The sequence below is a fragment of the Phacochoerus africanus genome, chromosome 3, assembly GCF_016906955.1.
Source record: "Phacochoerus africanus isolate WHEZ1 chromosome 3, ROS_Pafr_v1, whole genome shotgun sequence".
NCBI lineage: Eukaryota > Metazoa > Chordata > Mammalia > Artiodactyla > Suidae > Phacochoerus > Phacochoerus africanus.
Window position 1 is genome coordinate 170,037,421 of NC_062546.1, and position 18,892 is coordinate 170,056,312.

Sequence of the window (18,892 nt, forward strand, 5' to 3'; positions counted from 1 at the left end):
CCTAATCCCTCCGAGTGCCAACTAAGAGACCCGATGATGCGGCGGTGATAGAAAGATGGTCTAATCTAGGATAAACGTCCTGGAAACCTAGAACCCAGTGAGGGAATAAAGAAGTCTTCAAAATCCTCTCGGCTTCCTTTACCTCCTTTCTCATCTCATGCCCCAAAGCCGCGATCAAGGAGGGGCGGGGGAGAGCCCCAGAGGAGGAAATCTCGCGATAGGACACAGGCCGGGGCGGGGGTGGCACCTCTTCCCTCCGCCACCTCCTCGCGTTAGTTCCGGTCGCAGAGGAGACACCGCCGCAGTTGCCGCCACCTCCGGGATTTCTGGCTCTTTTCTCTTCGCCTTAAATTCGGTGAGGCGCAGACCTCGCTCATCTCGGGCAGAGGTTGTGGCTCCTCGTTGCTGGGCAGAGGGTGAAGGAGGCGGCAGGCCCTGTGCGGCCTAGCTTGGATGGGCCCGGGCGGAGGCCGCCGCATGAGACCGAACGGGATCCAGGGCCTGGATTCGGGGATCGGGGCCGCCGCCTCAGCGGGGAGGCCGAGGGACGGCTGCCCGGACCGGAACGTGGGTCCTGTGTGTGCCCCGCGGAGGCAGAGGCGGTGGGCGAGGCAGACCCCCCCTCCGGCCCTGCCCGGCCTGGGTAACAAAGCCACCGCGGCCTCTGTTGGGTGATGTACGCATGGGGGGCTTCCGGCGGGCGGGGCGGAGGAGCCGCCACCACCACTGCGGCCGCCCCCACCGCCGCTGCTTTCGCTGGAGGGCGGGCGGATGTACGGAGCGGCGGGGCCCCCGGCGCGAAGCGCCTCGGCTCCTGTGATCCGCTCGTTGCGGCGGCCGCCTCCGCCGTCGACGGGGTCAGTAGAGAAGGGGCTGCAGACGAGGAGCAGCCCCTACGGCGCCCTGCCTGGGGCTGAGGGGTCCTGGGCGGGGGCAGGTTGTCTGTGGCTCGGCCGGGAGGCACAGGAAGAGCTGGATAGGAAAACACGTGCCGCGGGAGGAGGCTTGGATAGGAGAGTATTGGGCGAAGGAGGCTGGCCTGCTTTCAGGTTCTTTTGAAGGCTGGAGTGGTGCAAGCGGCCGCTGCGGTTACGGGCACGACTTGAGGGGAGGGTAGTGCTGCTCCTAACTAGGCTCCTCAGATGAAGGGATTCGCCTTCTGACTGTGTCTTTAAATTGATGTACATGTTTTGGATACCTCCTGACTCTGGGGGTCATCTCTGTTTAGCCCTCTTTGGTACTTAGAAGTAATGGAAGATGTAGGCGAGTTTAAAGAGGAACGAGGAAGAGCCTAAACTATATTTATGATGGGTGATTTGCCACCAGTCACTGTGCCACTGTAAAGTCATATAAAAGTATCCTTCACATTCCGTCTTTAAAACGGGTTTGGTTTTTTTTTTTTTTTGTAGGAAGAAATGCGGATTTAAAACTTATATTTAGTTCAGGCAAAGGCAGTTCTTTGTGCCTGCCCAGGTCTGTTGCTTGTCTGAAAGTTTATGATCTGTGTGGTTTATAAGTCCCTAGACGAAGGTTTGATGCTTTGTTTTTAAAATGCATGTTATTTTTAAGGCTTTATTTTCCCCCCACCAGGGTGTCTTTTATGAATAATCAAAAGCAGCAAAAGCCAACGCTATCAGGCCAGCGTTTTAAAACCAGAAAAAGAGGTAAATACTTGTTTTCATAGTATCTCTCTTCAGACCTCCAGAATAACTTTTATATCTTGGCTCCTCTGGCAGACTGTTGCCTAGTACTAAAACCTCACCAGAAGAGAACTTGAATTTCTAGTTGACTGCCATTTCAAATACACCCTTAATAGTTCCACTGCCTTTAATATGTTTGGTGTCTGTCTGTCTGCGTATGTGTGTGTGTGTGTGTATAATATATATGCAGGCTTGTGGATAGTCTTTACTGTGAAGATAAAGTACCTCAAGAAAAAAGCATGGGCTGCATTTTCACTAGCTAAATTTCATTTAAGCAAATTTTTGCTTGAGAGAAAGGGTTAATTTATAAAAGGAGAGTTCTTACTTTGATTACTAGTTTCACCCAAACTTTGTGTAGATTTGTGAGAGAAAAAAATCAGACTCTAACCCATGGAAGTTAATTGTGGGACAAAGTTCACATTGCAGTGTCTTTTGAAACTATTTCTTCATAGACATAGTAAGAAAAGTATGAGAATTATATTAACTACTTCTGTGTTTTAGTGGATACTTAGATGAATGTTGAATTCTATAGCACGGCACTGGTGATACAAAGTTAAATGAGATGATCTGAGATATATTTTGTATTGAGTTTAAAATTTTCCCCCTAAACTTTTCAGTGTCACATGTGTTGACCTTATTTTACAAGGAACTTTTGAGGAAATAGAGGGCTGGGTAGGCTGCTGGTTAAAAATTGTTTCTTCCCTGAATGGCAGACACTTTGAGATATATATTACAGAATCTTTATAATCTCTAAATGTAGTCTCCCCCCTTATAGCCAGAAGACCAAGGAGTGATTTGGTTCTAGTGTTTGCAGATTCATTTAGATTTAAGCCAGTACATTTTCTCGAGAGGAGGAATAGAAGTTGGGAACCAGAGCAGTTCAGCAATAATGGGGGGAAAAAGTCTGTATCCTCAAGTATATAGATTAGTGGTAACACCTTTGTGTAAATATAGTACCAAATAGTTTTATTATTGTTAATATCAGGAAGCAATGTCACTTCCCCAGTTCCAGATTGAGATAATTCATGGCCTCCCAGTTCTTGGGTCTGGGTACAATGAGCAACAACCATCCCGATTTGCCTGGCGCTGAGTAGGGTTCCCAGGACATAGGCCTTTCTGTCCTAAAAACAAAGTCCTAGGCAAACAGGGAACAGTCAGGCATCCTAGTGCTGTGTGGAAATCTAACCTAGATAGGGAAATCAGTCCCTATCCTGGAGTGTGTGAGAGCAACTCAGTAAAGGCTAGGGATGTACCCAAGGCACTGTTTAGAATGCTTCTCTATTTTATCTATTTTATTTATATCATTTAATATTCACAACTTTGTGAGGTAGGCGCTACTCTCTTAATTACCACAGTTGCTCAAATTCAGACAATTAAGTGCTCGATTCAGACGATTAATTTAGATCTCGATTTGAACCAGGTAGTTTGAATCCAGAGCCTTTATCCTTAAGTGCTGCACAGTATAGTCTCTTGGTTACCCAGTTTCTCTGGCCTTCAGTTTCCCTCCTGAGTAAGAATTGAGAATATCTGCTGAGGATTAAAGCAAGTCTTCTACTGCATATTTTGTCATGTATTAGATACTCAATAAATGAAAAATACTTATTGGAAAGATTACCTTAATAAGTACTAAATGAGTGATTTAAAAAAAAAAATAGAAAGTGTTAATGGGCATTAAGGAAAATCAGCAGCTCCAGTATTTAGATAAAATTTCACTCTGGAATAAAATTTACCTGAGGTATAGAAAATGTCCTAAATTTCAGAAAAGCTCAGAGACAATAGGAGAGCATTCCAGGTGGAAATTGTCTCCTGGTATTAGAAACACACCAGCTCACTTGTGTGAAAAGTAGTAGAAAAGCCACACACTTGTGATTAGGCAGTCCTGCCTTGCACTTGCTGGGGTGAAATTTGCAAAGGATCTATGTCAGTCTCCTGTTGTGTTTGCTTGGTAGTGTTTGTTTTTTCCAGCTGTTGAAATAAGTGAAATTGTGATGAATGTGGTTAATTTATTCAGTAGTTACAGCTTCATAAGATTGTGGTTTCGAAGCATTTTGGTAATAAGCCTTTTAAAACTGAACGTTTTGGGGTTTTCACTCCAGATGAAAAAGAGAGGTTTGACCCTACTCAGTTTCAAGACTGTATTATTCAAGGCTTAACTGAAACTGGTACTGATTTGGAAGCAGTAGCAAAGTTTCTTGATGCTTCTGGAGCAAAACTTGATTACCGCCGATATGCAGAAACACTCTTTGACATTCTGGTGGCCGGCGGAATGCTGGGTAAGTGTCTGGGTTTTGTAGGAAGAGTAATATATGGGGATTATGTAGAACCTAGAATATAAACTATTTTGACAAACCCATCAAATTGGGACGGCTTCATTTCTGTTTTATTATTACCCCTTTAGGATTCCCCCCCCCCTTTTTTCTTCACAAAATTATAGTAAATTTGCAGCTTTTTTGCTCTGTCTAGCTTTGTATTTTAAATCAGTTACAGAATCATAACCTTTGGGGAAGACTATTCTCACTTTTTTTTTTCCTTTTTTGGCTGCACCCACAGCATGTGGAAGTTCCCAGGCCAGGGATCAAACCCCCACTACAGCAGCGACCTGAGCTGCTGCAGTGACAATGCCAGATCCTTAACACTCTGCACCGCAAGAGAATTCCTAGGAAAGACTTTTCTGTCTGATACTCCAGTCCTTGTCCCTACAACATCCCCCATCCGTGATTTTTTTTCCAACCTGTGTTTGTACACTCTCAGTTAATGAAGAAATCCCTATTGTTAGGTCTTACCAAATATACCAACCCTCCATATCCAAGGGTTCCACATCCATGGATTAAACCAGCTGAGGTTCAAAAATATGTTACTATCCTCTAACCACATGTAACTAACTATCAGTCACTTAGAATGTGGCTAGTCCAAATTGAGATGTCCTGAAAATATACATTGGATTTTTGAATACCGAAATGTTAAAATCATGATATTTTTTGATGTGTTCAAAGTATATTAAAATTAATTTCACCTTTTTTTTTTTTACTATGGCTACTAGAAGATTTGAAATTACATTATGTGGCTCACATTATATTTCTGCTGCATAGAACTGCTCTTATTCTTGCCTTCACTTTCCTCAGCTCAGGATATCTTAACAGAACTGCTACTTAGTTACATATCCTCAAATGATTTTCTAGAGCTCTTTAAGGTATTTCAAAATATTTTCACAAGTAACATTGTATTGACCCTCACAGTCAAGCTGATAGAATCAGAACTCTTATTTGTATACATGCAGAGTGGGGGCTTAGAGAGGCTTCAGTGGCTTGCAGGCAGTCAAACAATTGCCCCATGGTGAAGCTGGGAACTTAATCATCATAGGTTCTAATACCTAGTCAAATGAGTGTCTCTTTTACTGTAGTAACGTTTTGTAGAGAATCTTTTTTATTTGGTTTTTTTGGGTTTTTTTTTAAGCAAGAAATAGATTTATTAAGATAGGACGCTTGTGAGAGATGCAAGCAGGCAGGCACGGAAGCCCTGCATAAAGAATCTTTTTTAATAAGGAGATTTTCAAACATATCCTAGAGAAAAATAGTAAAATGGGGAGTTCCCATTGTGGCTCAGCGGTAAGAAACCCAACTAGTTTCCATGAGAACGAGGGTTCAATCCCTGGCCTCAGTGGGTTAAGGATCCAGCATTGCCATGAGCTGTGGTATATAGGTCGCAGACACGGCTCAGATCTGGTATGGCTGTGGCATAGGCCAGCAGCTACAGCTCTGATTTGACCCCTAGCCTAGGAACCCCATATGCCGTGAGTGTGGCCCTAAAATAAATAAATAAATAATATAAACATAATACACTTCTGATCTGCTACCCAACTTAAACTTTTTTTTTTTTTTTTTTGCTTTTTAGGGCTGCACTTGCAGTATATGAAGTTCCCAGGCCGGGGGTCTAATCGGCCTATGCCACAGCCACAACACAGCAACGCTGGATCATTAGCCCACTAAGCAAGGTCAGTGTTGGCCCTGCATTCTCATGAATAATTGGTTCGTTACTGCCAAGCCAGTTGTTTGAGGAACTCCCTCAACAATTTTTATTAATCTTCCTCCATCTACTCCACCGACTTCATCCCCCATTCTGTTCCAACTGAGAAATTGTGCTTTCAGATCATCTCAGAGTTTCTATCATTTTATGATGAGAATCCTTATAGAAAATAAGATTGACTAGTATATTATGACATGTCGAACTATAATGCTATACACCTGAAACATAAAAATAAATTTTAGGGGAGTTCCCCTCGTGGCGCAGTGATTAACGAATCCGACTAGGAACCATGAGGTTGCGGATTCGGTCCCTGCCCTTGCTCAGTGGGTTAACGATCCGGTGTTACCGTGAGCTGTGGTGTAGATTGCAGACGCGGCTCGGATCCCTTGTTGCTGTGGTTCTGGTGTAGGCTGGTGGCTACAGCTCCGATTCGACTCCTAGCCTGGGAACCTCCATATGCCGCTGGAGCGGCCCAAGAAATAGCAAAAAGACAAAAAATAAATAAATAAAAAATAAAAATAAATTTTAGGAGTTCCCGTTGTGGCTCAGCAGTAGTGAACCTATCTAGTGGCCATGAGGACACAGATTTGATCCTTGGCCTCGCTCAGTGGGCTGAGGATCTGGCACTGCCATGAGCTGTAGTGTGGGTCACAGTTAGATCCTGCATCACTGTGGCATAGGCTGGCAGCTACAGCTCTGACTCAACCCCAAGCCTGGGAACTTCCATGCTGCAGATGTGGCCCTAAAAAGACCAACAAAAAAAAATTATAATTACTAATTTTAAATGAAGGTCATTGTAAATTTTTTGTAAAATATACCTTAGCCCCAGGTGGTACACTGGCAGACGACATGATGCGGACAGATGTCTGTGTGTTTGCAGCACAAGAAGACCTAGAGACCATGCAAGCATTTGCTCAGGTAAATCACTAATTTCAGTTAGCTTTTAACTGACTAGTGTTTATGAAGCAGTCTGCTTTTAAGAGGTTGCTGGTAGAAGGTTGAAGGAATTTGAGCTGAAGATTTAGAGATGTTCTTGGTGCAATATGATGATATAGGAACTTAAAAAATGTTTTGAGGAAGACAAAGTAGAAAAGTAGAATTAGCTCTTCTTTTCTATCTGTCCCTCTAGAATTAATCCACTTTTTAAAGAAAAAGGTCAGGCTGAAAAAGGAAAATCAGTTCCCTGTCGTGATTTTCATCACTGAGTTATTCTGCATATAGCTTTTTAAAGGTGAATGAGTAATAGGCAGATTAGCTTCTTTATCAGACAAAATTTTACTTGAAAGTTTCACACATAGTTGTGCTAGCATTACTGTAAGCAAAGAATTCAAGTGCATCTAACCTAGGGTTTGTTATCTATGTCATTAGGAAAGTAGAACTATATTTTTTATCATTCTGTCAATAGTCTACAAATGGATAAAGTGACTTTTTATTTAAGCAATAATTAGTCTTTGATATTTGACAAAATCTTGCGGGGTGGTGATTAAACTGTTAACTGTTGTAGGGTTTGGGAGTTGACAGATTTCTTGAGCTGATAAAAGGTTCATTTCTTTACTGTGGGAGAGGTCTTATTGGCCCTCACCTAGATCTTTCAGAAGTATGTCATTTATATATATGAAGGTATCATTCCATTCCTTTACTGTTTTTATAGGTTTTTAACAAGTTAATCAGGCGCTACAAATACCTGGAGAAAGGTTTTGAAGATGAAGTGAAAAAGGTATGAACAGCAGTATGCTTTATGAAAAACAAAAGGTTGGGGGTCAAAGAGGGGCATGTGAAATCCTGATTCTGCCATGAATTTGAGATAATTTTAGATATTTAGGTAGGCTGTCTTTGAAATGTAGTTTGAGAGGATATCATCCAGTTTAATTTGCCATACACTGTTTCTTAGCTCTAATATCCAAAAAAGTGGCAGAGGTGTAAAAATCAGTGCCGTTTGTTCAGAAGCAGGGTAACAGATCAGAGTTAAACACATTGAGAAAGAGAAATTTAACATAATTGTTCTTTGAGTCTTAGACAGTCTACATATAGGTGTATGGAAAATTTGGTAATGTTAACACTAACATTGAGGGAGTTCCTGTCGTGGTGCAGGGGAAATGAATCCCACTAGGAGCCATGAGATTGTGGGTTAGATCCCTGTTCTCACTCAATGTGTTAAGGATCTGGTGTTGCCGTGAGCTGTGGTGTAGGTCACAGATGTGGCTTGGATCCTGCGTTGCTATGGCTGTGGTGTACGCTGGCAGCTGTAGTGCTGATTGGATCCCTAGCCTGGGAACCTCCATATGCCACGGGTACAGCCCTAAAAAGCAAAAAAACATATATATATGTAATGTGTGTGTGTATAGTAACATTTAATAAGTTCGAGGCACTATCCTAATTATTAACTTATTTAGTATTCACAAAAGCCCTGTGAGACAAGTTTCATTTATATCTGAGGAAACTGAGGTAGAGAAGAAGTAACTTGCCCAGGATCAGTCAGCTAGTGAGTGATATAACCAAGATACAAACTTGGATAGTTAGGCCCCAGAGCCCAGTTTTAATCAATGTAATATGCTTTACTACTTCTCCTTATATAATGCAATTGTTCTTTTAACTCTTATCTATTTACTTTTATAGCTGCTGCTGTTCTTAAAGGGTTTTTCAGAGTCGGAGAGGAACAAGCTGGCTATGTTGACTGGTGTTCTTCTGGCTAATGGAACACTTAATGCATCCATTCTTAATAGCCTTTATAATGAGAACTTGGTTAAAGAAGGTAATCAATCAACCTTTAGTAAAGGATGATCTTTAGTTGGCTGAGGGTAGAGCAAAGCATGAAAGATGAACTGATAGAATATAGCTTATGCAGATTTTGTGTCCCTTTGGCATCTAGGCTTAATGACTTTCTTTAGCAAATATCCAGGGTCTAGACAAAATGTGACTGATTACAAAACAAAAAGAGAAATGTCATAGAAATGCAGAGAGAAATTAATTCAATTGGGAGAATAGAGAAAATGATCTTGGGAGAAATGGGAAGCTGAAAAAGAAATAATTTCCCTTTTGTTGTTTCCATAGTTAAATTATTCTGTATAGTAATTTTAAAGCTAACCTTTTTTTTTTTTACTGCTTAGAGTACTATTTAACATGCCTTATTTTAACTCTCATAACAACCCTGTCAAGTGTAAGAACTGTTACCCTCATTTTACACATTAGAAAACCGTTTAACCTGACTAACAATACATGACTGGCAAACAGATAGGAAGAGAACTTGGAGTGGCGTGGTAGGCAGTGGCAGGGGGAAGTTCAGGAGTAAGTTTGGGGATAAAGTGACTAAGTCTTCTGGTGGCACCTCAGAGGAAGGAAATGGAGATAGAGTAGTTGAAATCCAGGAGGATAGTTCTGTTAAATAAGCTCTTTTGTTCTACAGGGGTTTCAGCAGCTTTTGCTGTAAAGCTCTTTAAATCATGGATAAATGAAAAAGATATCAATGCAGTAGCTGCAAGTCTTCGGAAAGTGAGCATGGATAACAGACTGATGGTTTGTAACTTTTCATTGTTCACGTTCTTGCCAGCACTTCAGCAAAGTGTAATAGGCAACTTTCCCATTTCTAATTTGTAAAAAGAGAAAAGTGCTTTTCTTAATCTGATTTGAAGACCATTAACCAGATTAAATTTTTCTTTCAGGAACTTTTTCCTGCCAATAAACAAAGCGTTGAACACTTCACGAAGTATTTTACTGAGGCAGGCTTGAAAGAACTTTCAGAATATGTTCGGAATCAGCAAACCATAGGAGCTCGTAAGGAACTCCAGAAAGAACTTCAAGAACAGATGTCCCGTGGTGATCCATTTAAGGATGTAAGATATTTTTGTTTGAACAGTCTTTAGATGGCTAAGTTTCTGGCAAAGAAAATTTTTCACTCATTTGATAAACTTTTAAAGTATTTCACCATATAGAATGTTATGCTGGGGCTTTATTTACATCCATCATCTTCTTTTTCTTTTTTTTGTTTTGTTTTTGTTTTTGTTTTTGTTTTTTGTCTTTAATCTTTTTAGGACCACATCTATGACATATGGAGACTCCCAGGCTAGGAGTCAAATCAGAGCTGTAGCCACAGCAACACTGGATCCTTAAACTGCTGAGCAAGGCCAGGGATCGAATCCACAACTTTCATGGTTCCTAGTCAGATTTGCTTCCACTTTGCCACAACGGGAACTCCTGCCTCAGTCTTTTTCATATTCATTGCCTTATGGGTACCCAGAAATCATAACACTTGGGGATTTCATAGGGTACAAGCCAGTAGATAGCCCTTCTGTTTCCATCTTGGTCTTGGGTAGTTTACTTACGTGTAATTTAAGGTTTGAACTAGAAGTCCATTCCATCTCATTCTGAAAGTTCTGTAATAATATGTAGCCTTGTGGTCATTGCTAGATGCATGGGAAAGTGTTTACGGTTTTTTTGTAAAAGGTCTAAGTTTGATATGTGTGTCTACATATCAAAACACATTTCTGTACTAAATTTGGATTCTTTTGCAGATAATTTTGTATGTCAAGGAGGAGATGAAAAAAAACAACATCCCAGAACCCGTTGTCATCGGAATTGTGTGGTCCAGTGTAATGAGCACTGTGGAATGGAACAAAAAAGAGGAGCTTGTAGCAGAGCAAGCCATTAAGCACTTGAAGGTATTAGAACTATGCCTTGATAAAATATTCCTCTTGTAGTGGGGATAAGTGAGTTGTCAGTGTTTTTTTCTAAAAGGATTTATCACATCCTGTGGGTCCCAGGGATAAACCATCAGTAAGTAGACAAATAATGATAATCTTTTAAAAAATCCGACTTGGGCTTTCTCTGGCTCAAAGGTTAAAAATAAATACATGTTTAAAAATAGTTTAAGCTTGTAATTTGGTGTTTGCTTTTGAAAGAATATTGGAAAATACAATTCTTTATTATTTTATTATTTAATTCTTTGTTATTATTAATTATTTTTAATTAAAATATTAACATTGTATTGACAGTTATCTGGAATCCTTGGTGTAGTATTGCTTTTTGACTTTAGTACTTAACAGATTTTTCTGCTTTACTGTTTTTTGGGGGGTTTTTTTGTTTTGTTTTGTTTTGCCATTTCTTGGGCCACTCCTGGAGCATATGGAGGTTCCCAGGCTAGGGGTCCAATCGGAGCTGTAGCCACCAGCCTACACCAGAGCCACAGCAACATGGGATCCGAGCCGCGTCTGCAACCTACACCACAGCTCACAGCAATGTGGGATCCTTAACCCACTGAGCAAGGGCAGGGATCAAACCCGATCAACCTCATGGTTCCTAGTTGGATTCATTAACCACTGCGCCACAACGGGAACTCCTTGGGGTTTAACTTCCACTAAATAGAATATAATTCACTGTGAGTGTAATCTTTTAGGAATTTGTAATGGATGGTCATCATACTAAATGACTAAATCTTTTCTCCCTTCTCTTGAAAAGCAATACAGCCCTCTACTTGCTGCCTTTACAACTCAAGGTCAGTCTGAGCTGACTCTGTTACTGAAGATTCAAGAGTATTGCTATGACAACATTCATTTCATGAAAGCCTTCCAGAAAATAGTGGTGCTTTTTTATAAAGGTAATTTGATTTTTTTTATTAAAGAATAGTTGATTTATAACATTGTACCAATATCTGCTGTGCAGCAACGTGACCCAGTTACATGTGCATGCGCGTGTGCACGCATGTGTGTGTATGTGTACACATTCTTTTTCTTATATTATCTTCCATTATGGTCTGTCCCTGTGCTATACAGTAGGACCTTATTGTTTATCCATTCTAAATGTAATACTTTGCATCTACCAACCCCAAACTCCCAGTCCATCCCACTTCCTCTCCCCTAGCAACCACAAGTCTGTTCTCTGTCTCTGAGTCTGTTTATGTTTTGTAGATAGGTTCGTTTGTGCTGTATTTTAGGTTCCACATTTAAGTCATATCATATGGTATTTGTCTTTATCTTCCTAATTCACTTAGTATGAGAATATCTAGTTGTATCCATGTTGCTGCAGATGGCATTATTTCATTCTCTTATGGCCAGGTAGTGTTCCATTGTGTATATATATACCACATCTTAATCCATTCATCTGTCAATGGACATTTAGGTTTCCCTGTCTTAGCTGTTGGGAATAGTGCTTGGTTATTGTGAACATGGGGGTGCATGTATCTTTTTGAATTATAGCTTTGTCTGAATTTAAGCCCAGGAGTGGGATTGCTGGGTCATATGGTAATTATATATTCAGTTTCTGAGGAACCTTGATACTGTTGTCCGTAATGGTTATACCAGTTTACATTCCCAACAACAGTATAGGAGAGTTCCCTTTTCTCCACACTCTACCCAGCATTTGTTATCTTTAGACTTCTTAATGATGGCCATTCGGACTGTCGTGAGGTGGTACCTCATTATAGCTTTGATTTGTATTTCTCTAATAATTAGTAATGTTGAGAATTTTTTTTTTTTGTCTTTTTGCCTTTTCTTTGGGCCGCTCCCTCGGCATATGGAGGTTCCCAGGCTAGGGGTCGAATCGGAGCTGTAGCCACTGGCCTACGCCAGAGCCACAGCAACACAGGATCCGAGCCGCGTCTGCAACCTACACCACAGCTCACGGCAACGCCGGATCGTTAACCCACTGAGCAAGGGCAGGGACCGAACCCGCAACCTCATGGTTCCTAGTCGGATTTTGTTAACCACTGCGCCACGACAGGAACTCCGAGAATATTTTTAATGTGTCTACTAGGCATCCATATGCCTTCTTTGAAGAAGTACATATTTAAGTCTTTCTTCTGCCCATTTTTCCATTTGGTTGTTTTTGTTGTTGTTGAGTTGTATGAGTTGTTTGTATTATTTTTTTTCTATTGCCCTGAGAGACTCACCTAATAAAATGTTTGTAGGGTTTTATTATGTCAGAGAATGTTTTTTATCTATGTTCTCTTCTAGGAGTTTTATGGTTTCATGACTTACATTTTAGTCTTCAAGTTTTTAAGTCATTTTGAGTTTATTTTTTTGTATGCATGGTATGAGGATGTGTTCTAGTTTCACTGATTTACATGCAGCTATCTTGTTTTGCCAGCACCATTTGCTGAAAAGACTGTCTTTTTCCTATTTTATATTCTTGCTTCCTTTGTCAAAGATTAATTGACCATAGGTGTCTGGGTTTATTTCTGGGCTCTCTGTTCTGGTCTGTTGATCTGTTTGTCTGTTTTTGTACTAAAGGTAATTTAAATTTTGAATTTTGTGAATAGATTTAACAAAAATCTTAGAAAACTCAAAATAATTTGAATGAGTAGTTCTCTGAATATTAGCACCCTAAAATAATTTAATCACAGAACTGAGTTGTCTAATTTAATTTGGTACTTTGTAGTGAATTACTGTCTCTAAACCTAAAAAAAAAATCTCTAAACCTTATTAACAAATTAAAATCTAAAGCCTTCTTGATAAGGTCTCAATCTTTACCTCCTGTACTCTACCAGTCTTCCCCAGACGCATGATTTGGTTGGTAGCTATATTTTAAACTTAGAGATCTACCTGCATCCCCAGAATACTTTTTTTTTCTTTTTTCTTTTTTTGTTTTAAGCATAGGGTAATGGGATTTCCCATCGGGGCTCAGTGGTTAACAAATCCGACTAGGAACCATGAGGTTGCAGGTACATCCCTGGCCTCGATCAGTGGGTTAAGGATCTGGCATTGCCGTGAGCTGTGGTATAGGTTGCAGATACGTCTTGGATCCCACATTGCTGTGGCTGTGGTGTAGGCTGGTGGCTACAGCTCCAATTAGACCCCTAGCCTGGGAACTTCCATATGCCATGGGTACAGCCCTAAAAAAGACAAAGACGTGGAGTTCCTGTCGTGGCGCAGTGATTAACGAATCCGACTAGGAACCATGAGGTTGCGGGTTCGATCCCTGCCCTTGCTCAGTGGGTTAAGGATCCGGCGCTGCCGTGAGCTGTGGTGTAGGTTGCAGACGTGGCTCGGATCTTGCATTGCTGTGGCTGTAGTGTAGGCAGGCAGCTACAGCTCCGGTTTGACCCCTAGCTTGGGAACCTCCATATGCCGCGGGAGCAGCCCAAGAAATGGCAAAAAGACCAAAAAAAAAAAAAGACAAAAAGACGATAAAAAATATATGGACCGCTTTTCTTTTTTTTTTCTTTTTTCTTTTTTTTTTTTTTAGGGCCACTCCTGCAGCATATATGGAAGTTTCTAGAGCTACAGCTGCCAGCCTACACCACAGCAACACTGGATCCTTAACCCACTGAGCAAGGCCAGGGATCAAACCCACATCCTCACGGATACTAGTTTGTTTCTACTGAGCCACAACAAGAACTCCCTTTTTTTCTTTTAAATAAAATTACAGAACCATTTATAGGTGACTCTCCTGTGCCTTGTAGAGTGTTTAAACAGCATCCGGGGCATCTGCAAGAATGTTTGTAAACATTGTCTGCTGTCCCCAAGGGATAAAATTGCCTTCAGTTGAAAGAATCACTGGGTTTTGTTTGTTTTGCTTTTTTTTTTTTTTTTTTTTTTAGGACTGCACTCGAGGCATGTGGAAGTTCCCAGTCTAGGGGTCAAATTGGAGCTACAGCTGCCGGTCTACACCACAGCCACAGAATGCAGGATCTGAACCACATCTGTGACCTACACCACAGATCATGGCAATGTCGGATTCCCAACCCACTGAGCGAGGCCAGAGATCAAACCCACATCTTCACGGATACTAGTCAGTCGGATTTGTTGCCACTGTGCCACAACAGGAACTCCCAAAAGGTTTCTTAATATAGGGTTCTCATTTTATCTTCTCTCCTTTTCTTTAAAAATTAATTTGTTGAAGAAACCAATTAAGAGAGTGTTCTGAATGCAGATATATTTTGTAAGAAAAATAATTGTTTTTACTTTTACTTTACTTTTTGCCATGCAGGCATTTGCACCTTAGGGGGTTTCTAACTGCCTTAGTTAGAAAACTGCTATATGAAAACTCCTCAGATGTAAAGGTTGCTCTCTTCTTTATAGCTGAAGTCCTGAGTGAAGAACCCATTCTGAAGTGGTATAAAGATGCACATGTCGCAAAGGGGAAAAGTGTCTTCCTTGAGCAAATGAAAAAGTTTGTAGAGTGGCTCAAAAATGCTGAAGAAGGTAATAAGTCTTTTCATTTGTGCGATTTGTTTGGTAAAGCCTGAGAACTAATTTCATTGTGGCCAAGAATATATCCATACATGCTGCCTTCTTTCATTCGAATACTATTTGTACCTAGGGTACAGATTTTTGTTCATTTATGACAGACCTGCAGAAACTTACTAACTTTAGGGGAGGTGAAGAAAACTAGACCTCAGGTATTTTGATGGCTTACCTATAATATTAACATTCTTAGGAAAATTGAAATTTTTGAGAATTTTTAATAAACATCTATGAAGTTTGATGTTTATAATTGAATACTTTTTAACATCCCCATTCATACAAGTGGGGCATTATTAACAAAGTTCCATAAGTAAGGAAGTTTTAACGTTATAAATGGGAACTTTTGCTTTCCGATAATCATATAATACTTGACTGCATTTTTCCCTTTTTCTAGAATCTGAGTCTGAAGCTGAAGAAGGTGACTGAATTTTGAAACCACACCCTCAGTAAAGCAAACAGGAGTTGTAGATAAAATGTCATGTCTCATGTGTCCTGGTTCTTACATCTTCCTACCTCCCTATATCAAGCATGATATAAGGGCTTTCATGGCAAATTTTATTTTAACTGTTTCTATGGTTACTGGAAATGTTGGATTTAGTTTCTAAAACCATGTTTTAAGTAGCTACAGGAGCTATAGATTTGAATCTAATGTTGCATTAGTCTTTTCAGTTATCTTCTACCTCCTGTATTTTCTACTGATAATAATGTAATTTAAGGACTTCCACAATGAACAGTTCACTTTATTCCCTGGGTTTTCTATATGAACAGTTTTCAAGATATGATTTGGTTAAAAATAATTTGTTATAAAAATTCTGTTTGCAAATTAAACTGTAAAAGTATCCAAAAGTCTCAGAAGGCAGTGATTTGTGTGATAATTTGGTATGCCCGAAGCCCTGCTTATCAGTGAAAATCTCATATGCAGTTGAATCATTACCATGAATCTTGAGTATTTGGACCATTGCTTGCATGTTAATATTTTCTCACGTTTTTAATCCTAGATGTAACTTGAGCTCAGTTGTCTGCTCTCTGATTTTCTTTCCTTAAAATGGAGAACAAACTTGAAAGTGAAGTCTTGAGGGAATTGTATGTGGCATAGGTGGTGGGAAAAAAAAGTTGAGCTTTTTCCCATTGAGAAACTTCTGCATTCAGTTTATATCTTTACAGACAAAATAAATGAGTATTTTGGAGTTCCCATCGTGGCTCATCGGAAACGAATCTGACTAGCATCCATGAGGACACAGGTTCAATCTCCGGCCTCAGTGTATTAAGAATCTGGCATTGCCACGAGCTGTGGTGTAGGTCGCAGATGTGGCTTGGATCTGGTGTTGCTGTGGCTGTGGTGTAGGCTGGCAGCTACAGCTCCTATTAGACCCCTAGCCTGGGAACCTCCATATGCCTCGGGTGTGGCCCTAAAAAGGCAAAAGACAAAAAAAACAACAATAACAAAAAAAGAGGTCCTTTTTCATTCAACCATTTTCAAATATGTCTTAGAAAAGTTGCATCATATTAAGTATTTTACACTTTTCACACACTTAGATTGGTAAGAAAGGACTCATAGTGCAGGTAAAGTAAATGTACTAAACCCAGAAAATTGTTGAAAGAAAAGTGGTGGACATGTTCTATTTGAAACGCTAAATATAGCTCCTATTTCCTCTTGGCTTAAAGTAATGCAAAGAAGTGCAGTGATAATGTATTCTTACTTGATCAGCTTCATTCTCTTCACAGATTCACTTATGACTCAAGCATCTGACTATTAACTTACCTTTGTTGCCAGTTTTTAAAGTTGCCAGAAGCCAAATCTCTCTTCTATACAGTTGATCGATTTATTTTAATGGCTGCCTTTGAATTTCCGTCTTTCTTTTCTTGTTGGTTCTCATCTATATATGTAGTCATTAGAAAAGAAAGTGTGGCCACGCTTTTTGGTGGAAAGACTTAGTTTTAAATGTGAACGTTTTGAAAATTTTTTTGATTGGTGAAAGAAATGAACCTGGAATAATGCAACTAGAGACTAATTGACATTGCCCCTATCAAAGGTGCCATTCTTATGAGCCAAGAATTTGGTGTTTGAAAGTTCATCTTGAGGAAATAACATGTAATAAAGTTTGAAGTAAAGATACAATAACCTTATGAAGAAGAGCATTATAACTGATCCTATTGTGAATGGACTGAAATTGTTAAATGAATAACTTGATAAAGCTCTCGTGCACAGGCAAAACGTATTCAGTTGGTTTCTACGTAGTGATCTGCTTTTACTTTGTAATTTGTAGTCCTCAAAAGGCTTTTTTTTTAAAAAATAAAGTCCATCCTTACGCTTAGGTTTATGTAGGTCAGTCCTTTTTAATTTTTTATTTTTTTGTAAATTCCATATTAACACCTAGTGGTAATTGTATATTCTGTGTTCCTATGTCTCTACTGTGTAAGCATTAAATAATTGTTCTTTTCGTCCTTAATGACTCTCAAACTGGAAACACCTACATGGAATTCTGATGTAGCGGCAACCACATGAACATTTCTACAACCAAATCATCGCATGTTACTGCAGTACAGTGTACCCTGTTTATTATATACTGTGTATAGTGAAAGAGTGTGTAGTCTTCCAGAACTACATTATGATCTTTGATGATAGAGTTTTTACCTTCATAATGACAAAGCAGTGTTTAACTTACTACAATATTATATAATATGGATAAGTCACCTGTGACAGTATAGTGTAAAGAAAGGGAATGCTTTCTAAAAAGACTTAGCAGATTTTCATTTTGAATTTTAAGTGGCGATTTTAAAATTCAGCTGCCAGTGCCAACCTCTGGCCTCAGATATGTAATTCTTAATATAGATGTTAAAATTGTACTTGTAATTATGATCAGATAAATGTTAATTGATTTTCCTAACTTGGTGTCGGTTTCTAAGGATAAGTCTCCTTTTAGATGCCATAATTAAATATGTGTTTAGAGCTGATCATAAGTTTCTTAATTATTCTGGGAGCATTGTCCTAAAGACATTTTTTATTATGTTCTTAATGAAATTGCCAAATGCCAACAGGATATTCTGACAGCGTAATAATGGTGGGGAGAAGAAATGCATGTGACTGAGAGATTTACTTCTGATTCAGTGTTTCTTAGATCTTTTCTCATCAACCTGACCCTTGAAACCTTTAAAACTTTTTTTTAAAAATAGCGCCCCAATAAATTTTAATATCATAGATATGCTGTATATGTATTGTATCTGCTTTATATATTAAAAGAGTGGAGGGGGGCGGGTTTGGTCCTACTTGGTGGTGACACTACCCCCATTTGATAATGCATGCCCTAATATCTTTTTTTAAAGGGGAGGGGACCTAGTGATAGACATTTGCATTGGCAGGCGTCTTTATGTATGTCCATATCCTGAGTGGTATTTTTTTCTTCCAGTATCACTGGAAAATAGAGGAAGTTTATTTTCTGCCAGTCACCACCTTTGAACAGTTGTGCTTTATACCCTTCCCACCGTAGGTATCAGGCAAAATCATTTCCCATTGGCTTTGGAGGTCTTAATAGATTCTTACTTAGTTATAAATGCATTCAGGTCTCTTCTCATCTAAAATCCTAGATGAATGGTTTATTTCAAAGTTGTTGGTTCTAACACTTTAATAAATGGTATTGAAATTTTCCTGATGAATCTATCATATTCAAGTAGGTTGCTTACAGGAACTGATAGAACAATTGGTTGGCTTCAAATGTAACATAGATGCCAACGTTTTAATGTACATTATTACTCAGGCTACTGAATTACCTTTGTAAAAAGATTTCCTCAGAGGCTATTAGTTGTCATGTAAAATGGGATAATAAGCATTTCTGTGAGGGTTTTGGTAAAGTATTAGTCCCCTAATATTGATGGAGAATATATATCTATTTCACCAGCCTACTGAGTTCTAATAGTTTAAAATACAATTATTAGGAAGTAAGTTTTTGGAGTTCCCACTGTGGCACAACAGATCAGTGACATCTCTGCAGCACC

The 18,892-nt window shown here is 39.6% G+C and overlaps 1 protein-coding gene across 3 annotated transcripts; it reads left to right on the forward strand.

The window, feature by feature from the left end:
* The first annotated feature begins 219 nt into the window (after positions 1-219).
* On the forward strand, positions 220-18,100 carry BZW1 (basic leucine zipper and W2 domains 1). Of its 3 annotated transcripts, none has more exons than XM_047773185.1 (12): positions 220-355; positions 1,591-1,664; positions 3,797-3,973; positions 6,547-6,641; positions 7,375-7,440; positions 8,340-8,475; positions 9,127-9,236; positions 9,383-9,553; positions 10,232-10,378; positions 11,175-11,313; positions 14,735-14,857; positions 15,294-18,100. In XM_047773185.1, exons 2-12 carry the CDS (start codon positions 1,601-1,603, stop codon positions 15,323-15,325), a joined length of 1,260 nt encoding a protein of 419 aa, XP_047629141.1. In that variant the 5' UTR covers positions 220-355; positions 1,591-1,600; the 3' UTR covers positions 15,326-18,100. The 3 variants fall into 3 exon arrangements, with proteins under 3 accessions (XP_047629141.1, XP_047629143.1, XP_047629144.1); XM_047773187.1 differs by lacking the exon at positions 220-355 and adding an exon at positions 385-857; XM_047773188.1 differs by lacking the exons at positions 220-355; positions 1,591-1,664; positions 6,547-6,641 and having other exon boundaries at positions 3,896-3,979.
* The last annotated feature ends 792 nt before the right edge of the window (positions 18,101-18,892 follow it).

What these genes read in the sequence shown, in the direction of transcription:
- BZW1 (XM_047773187.1), top strand. Translation starts at nt 772, where the DNA reads ATGTACGGAGCGGCGGGGCCCCCGGCGCGAAGCGCCTCGGCTCCTGTG. An exon ending in CCATGCAAGCATTTGCTCAG is followed by an intron (nt 6,642 to 7,374) that starts GTAAATCACTAA and finishes CTGTTTTTATAG; the next exon opens with GTTTTTAACAAGTTAATCAG. An exon ending in GCATGGATAACAGACTGATG is followed by an intron (nt 9,237 to 9,382) that starts GTTTGTAACTTT and finishes TTTTTCTTTCAG; the next exon opens with GAACTTTTTCCTGCCAATAA.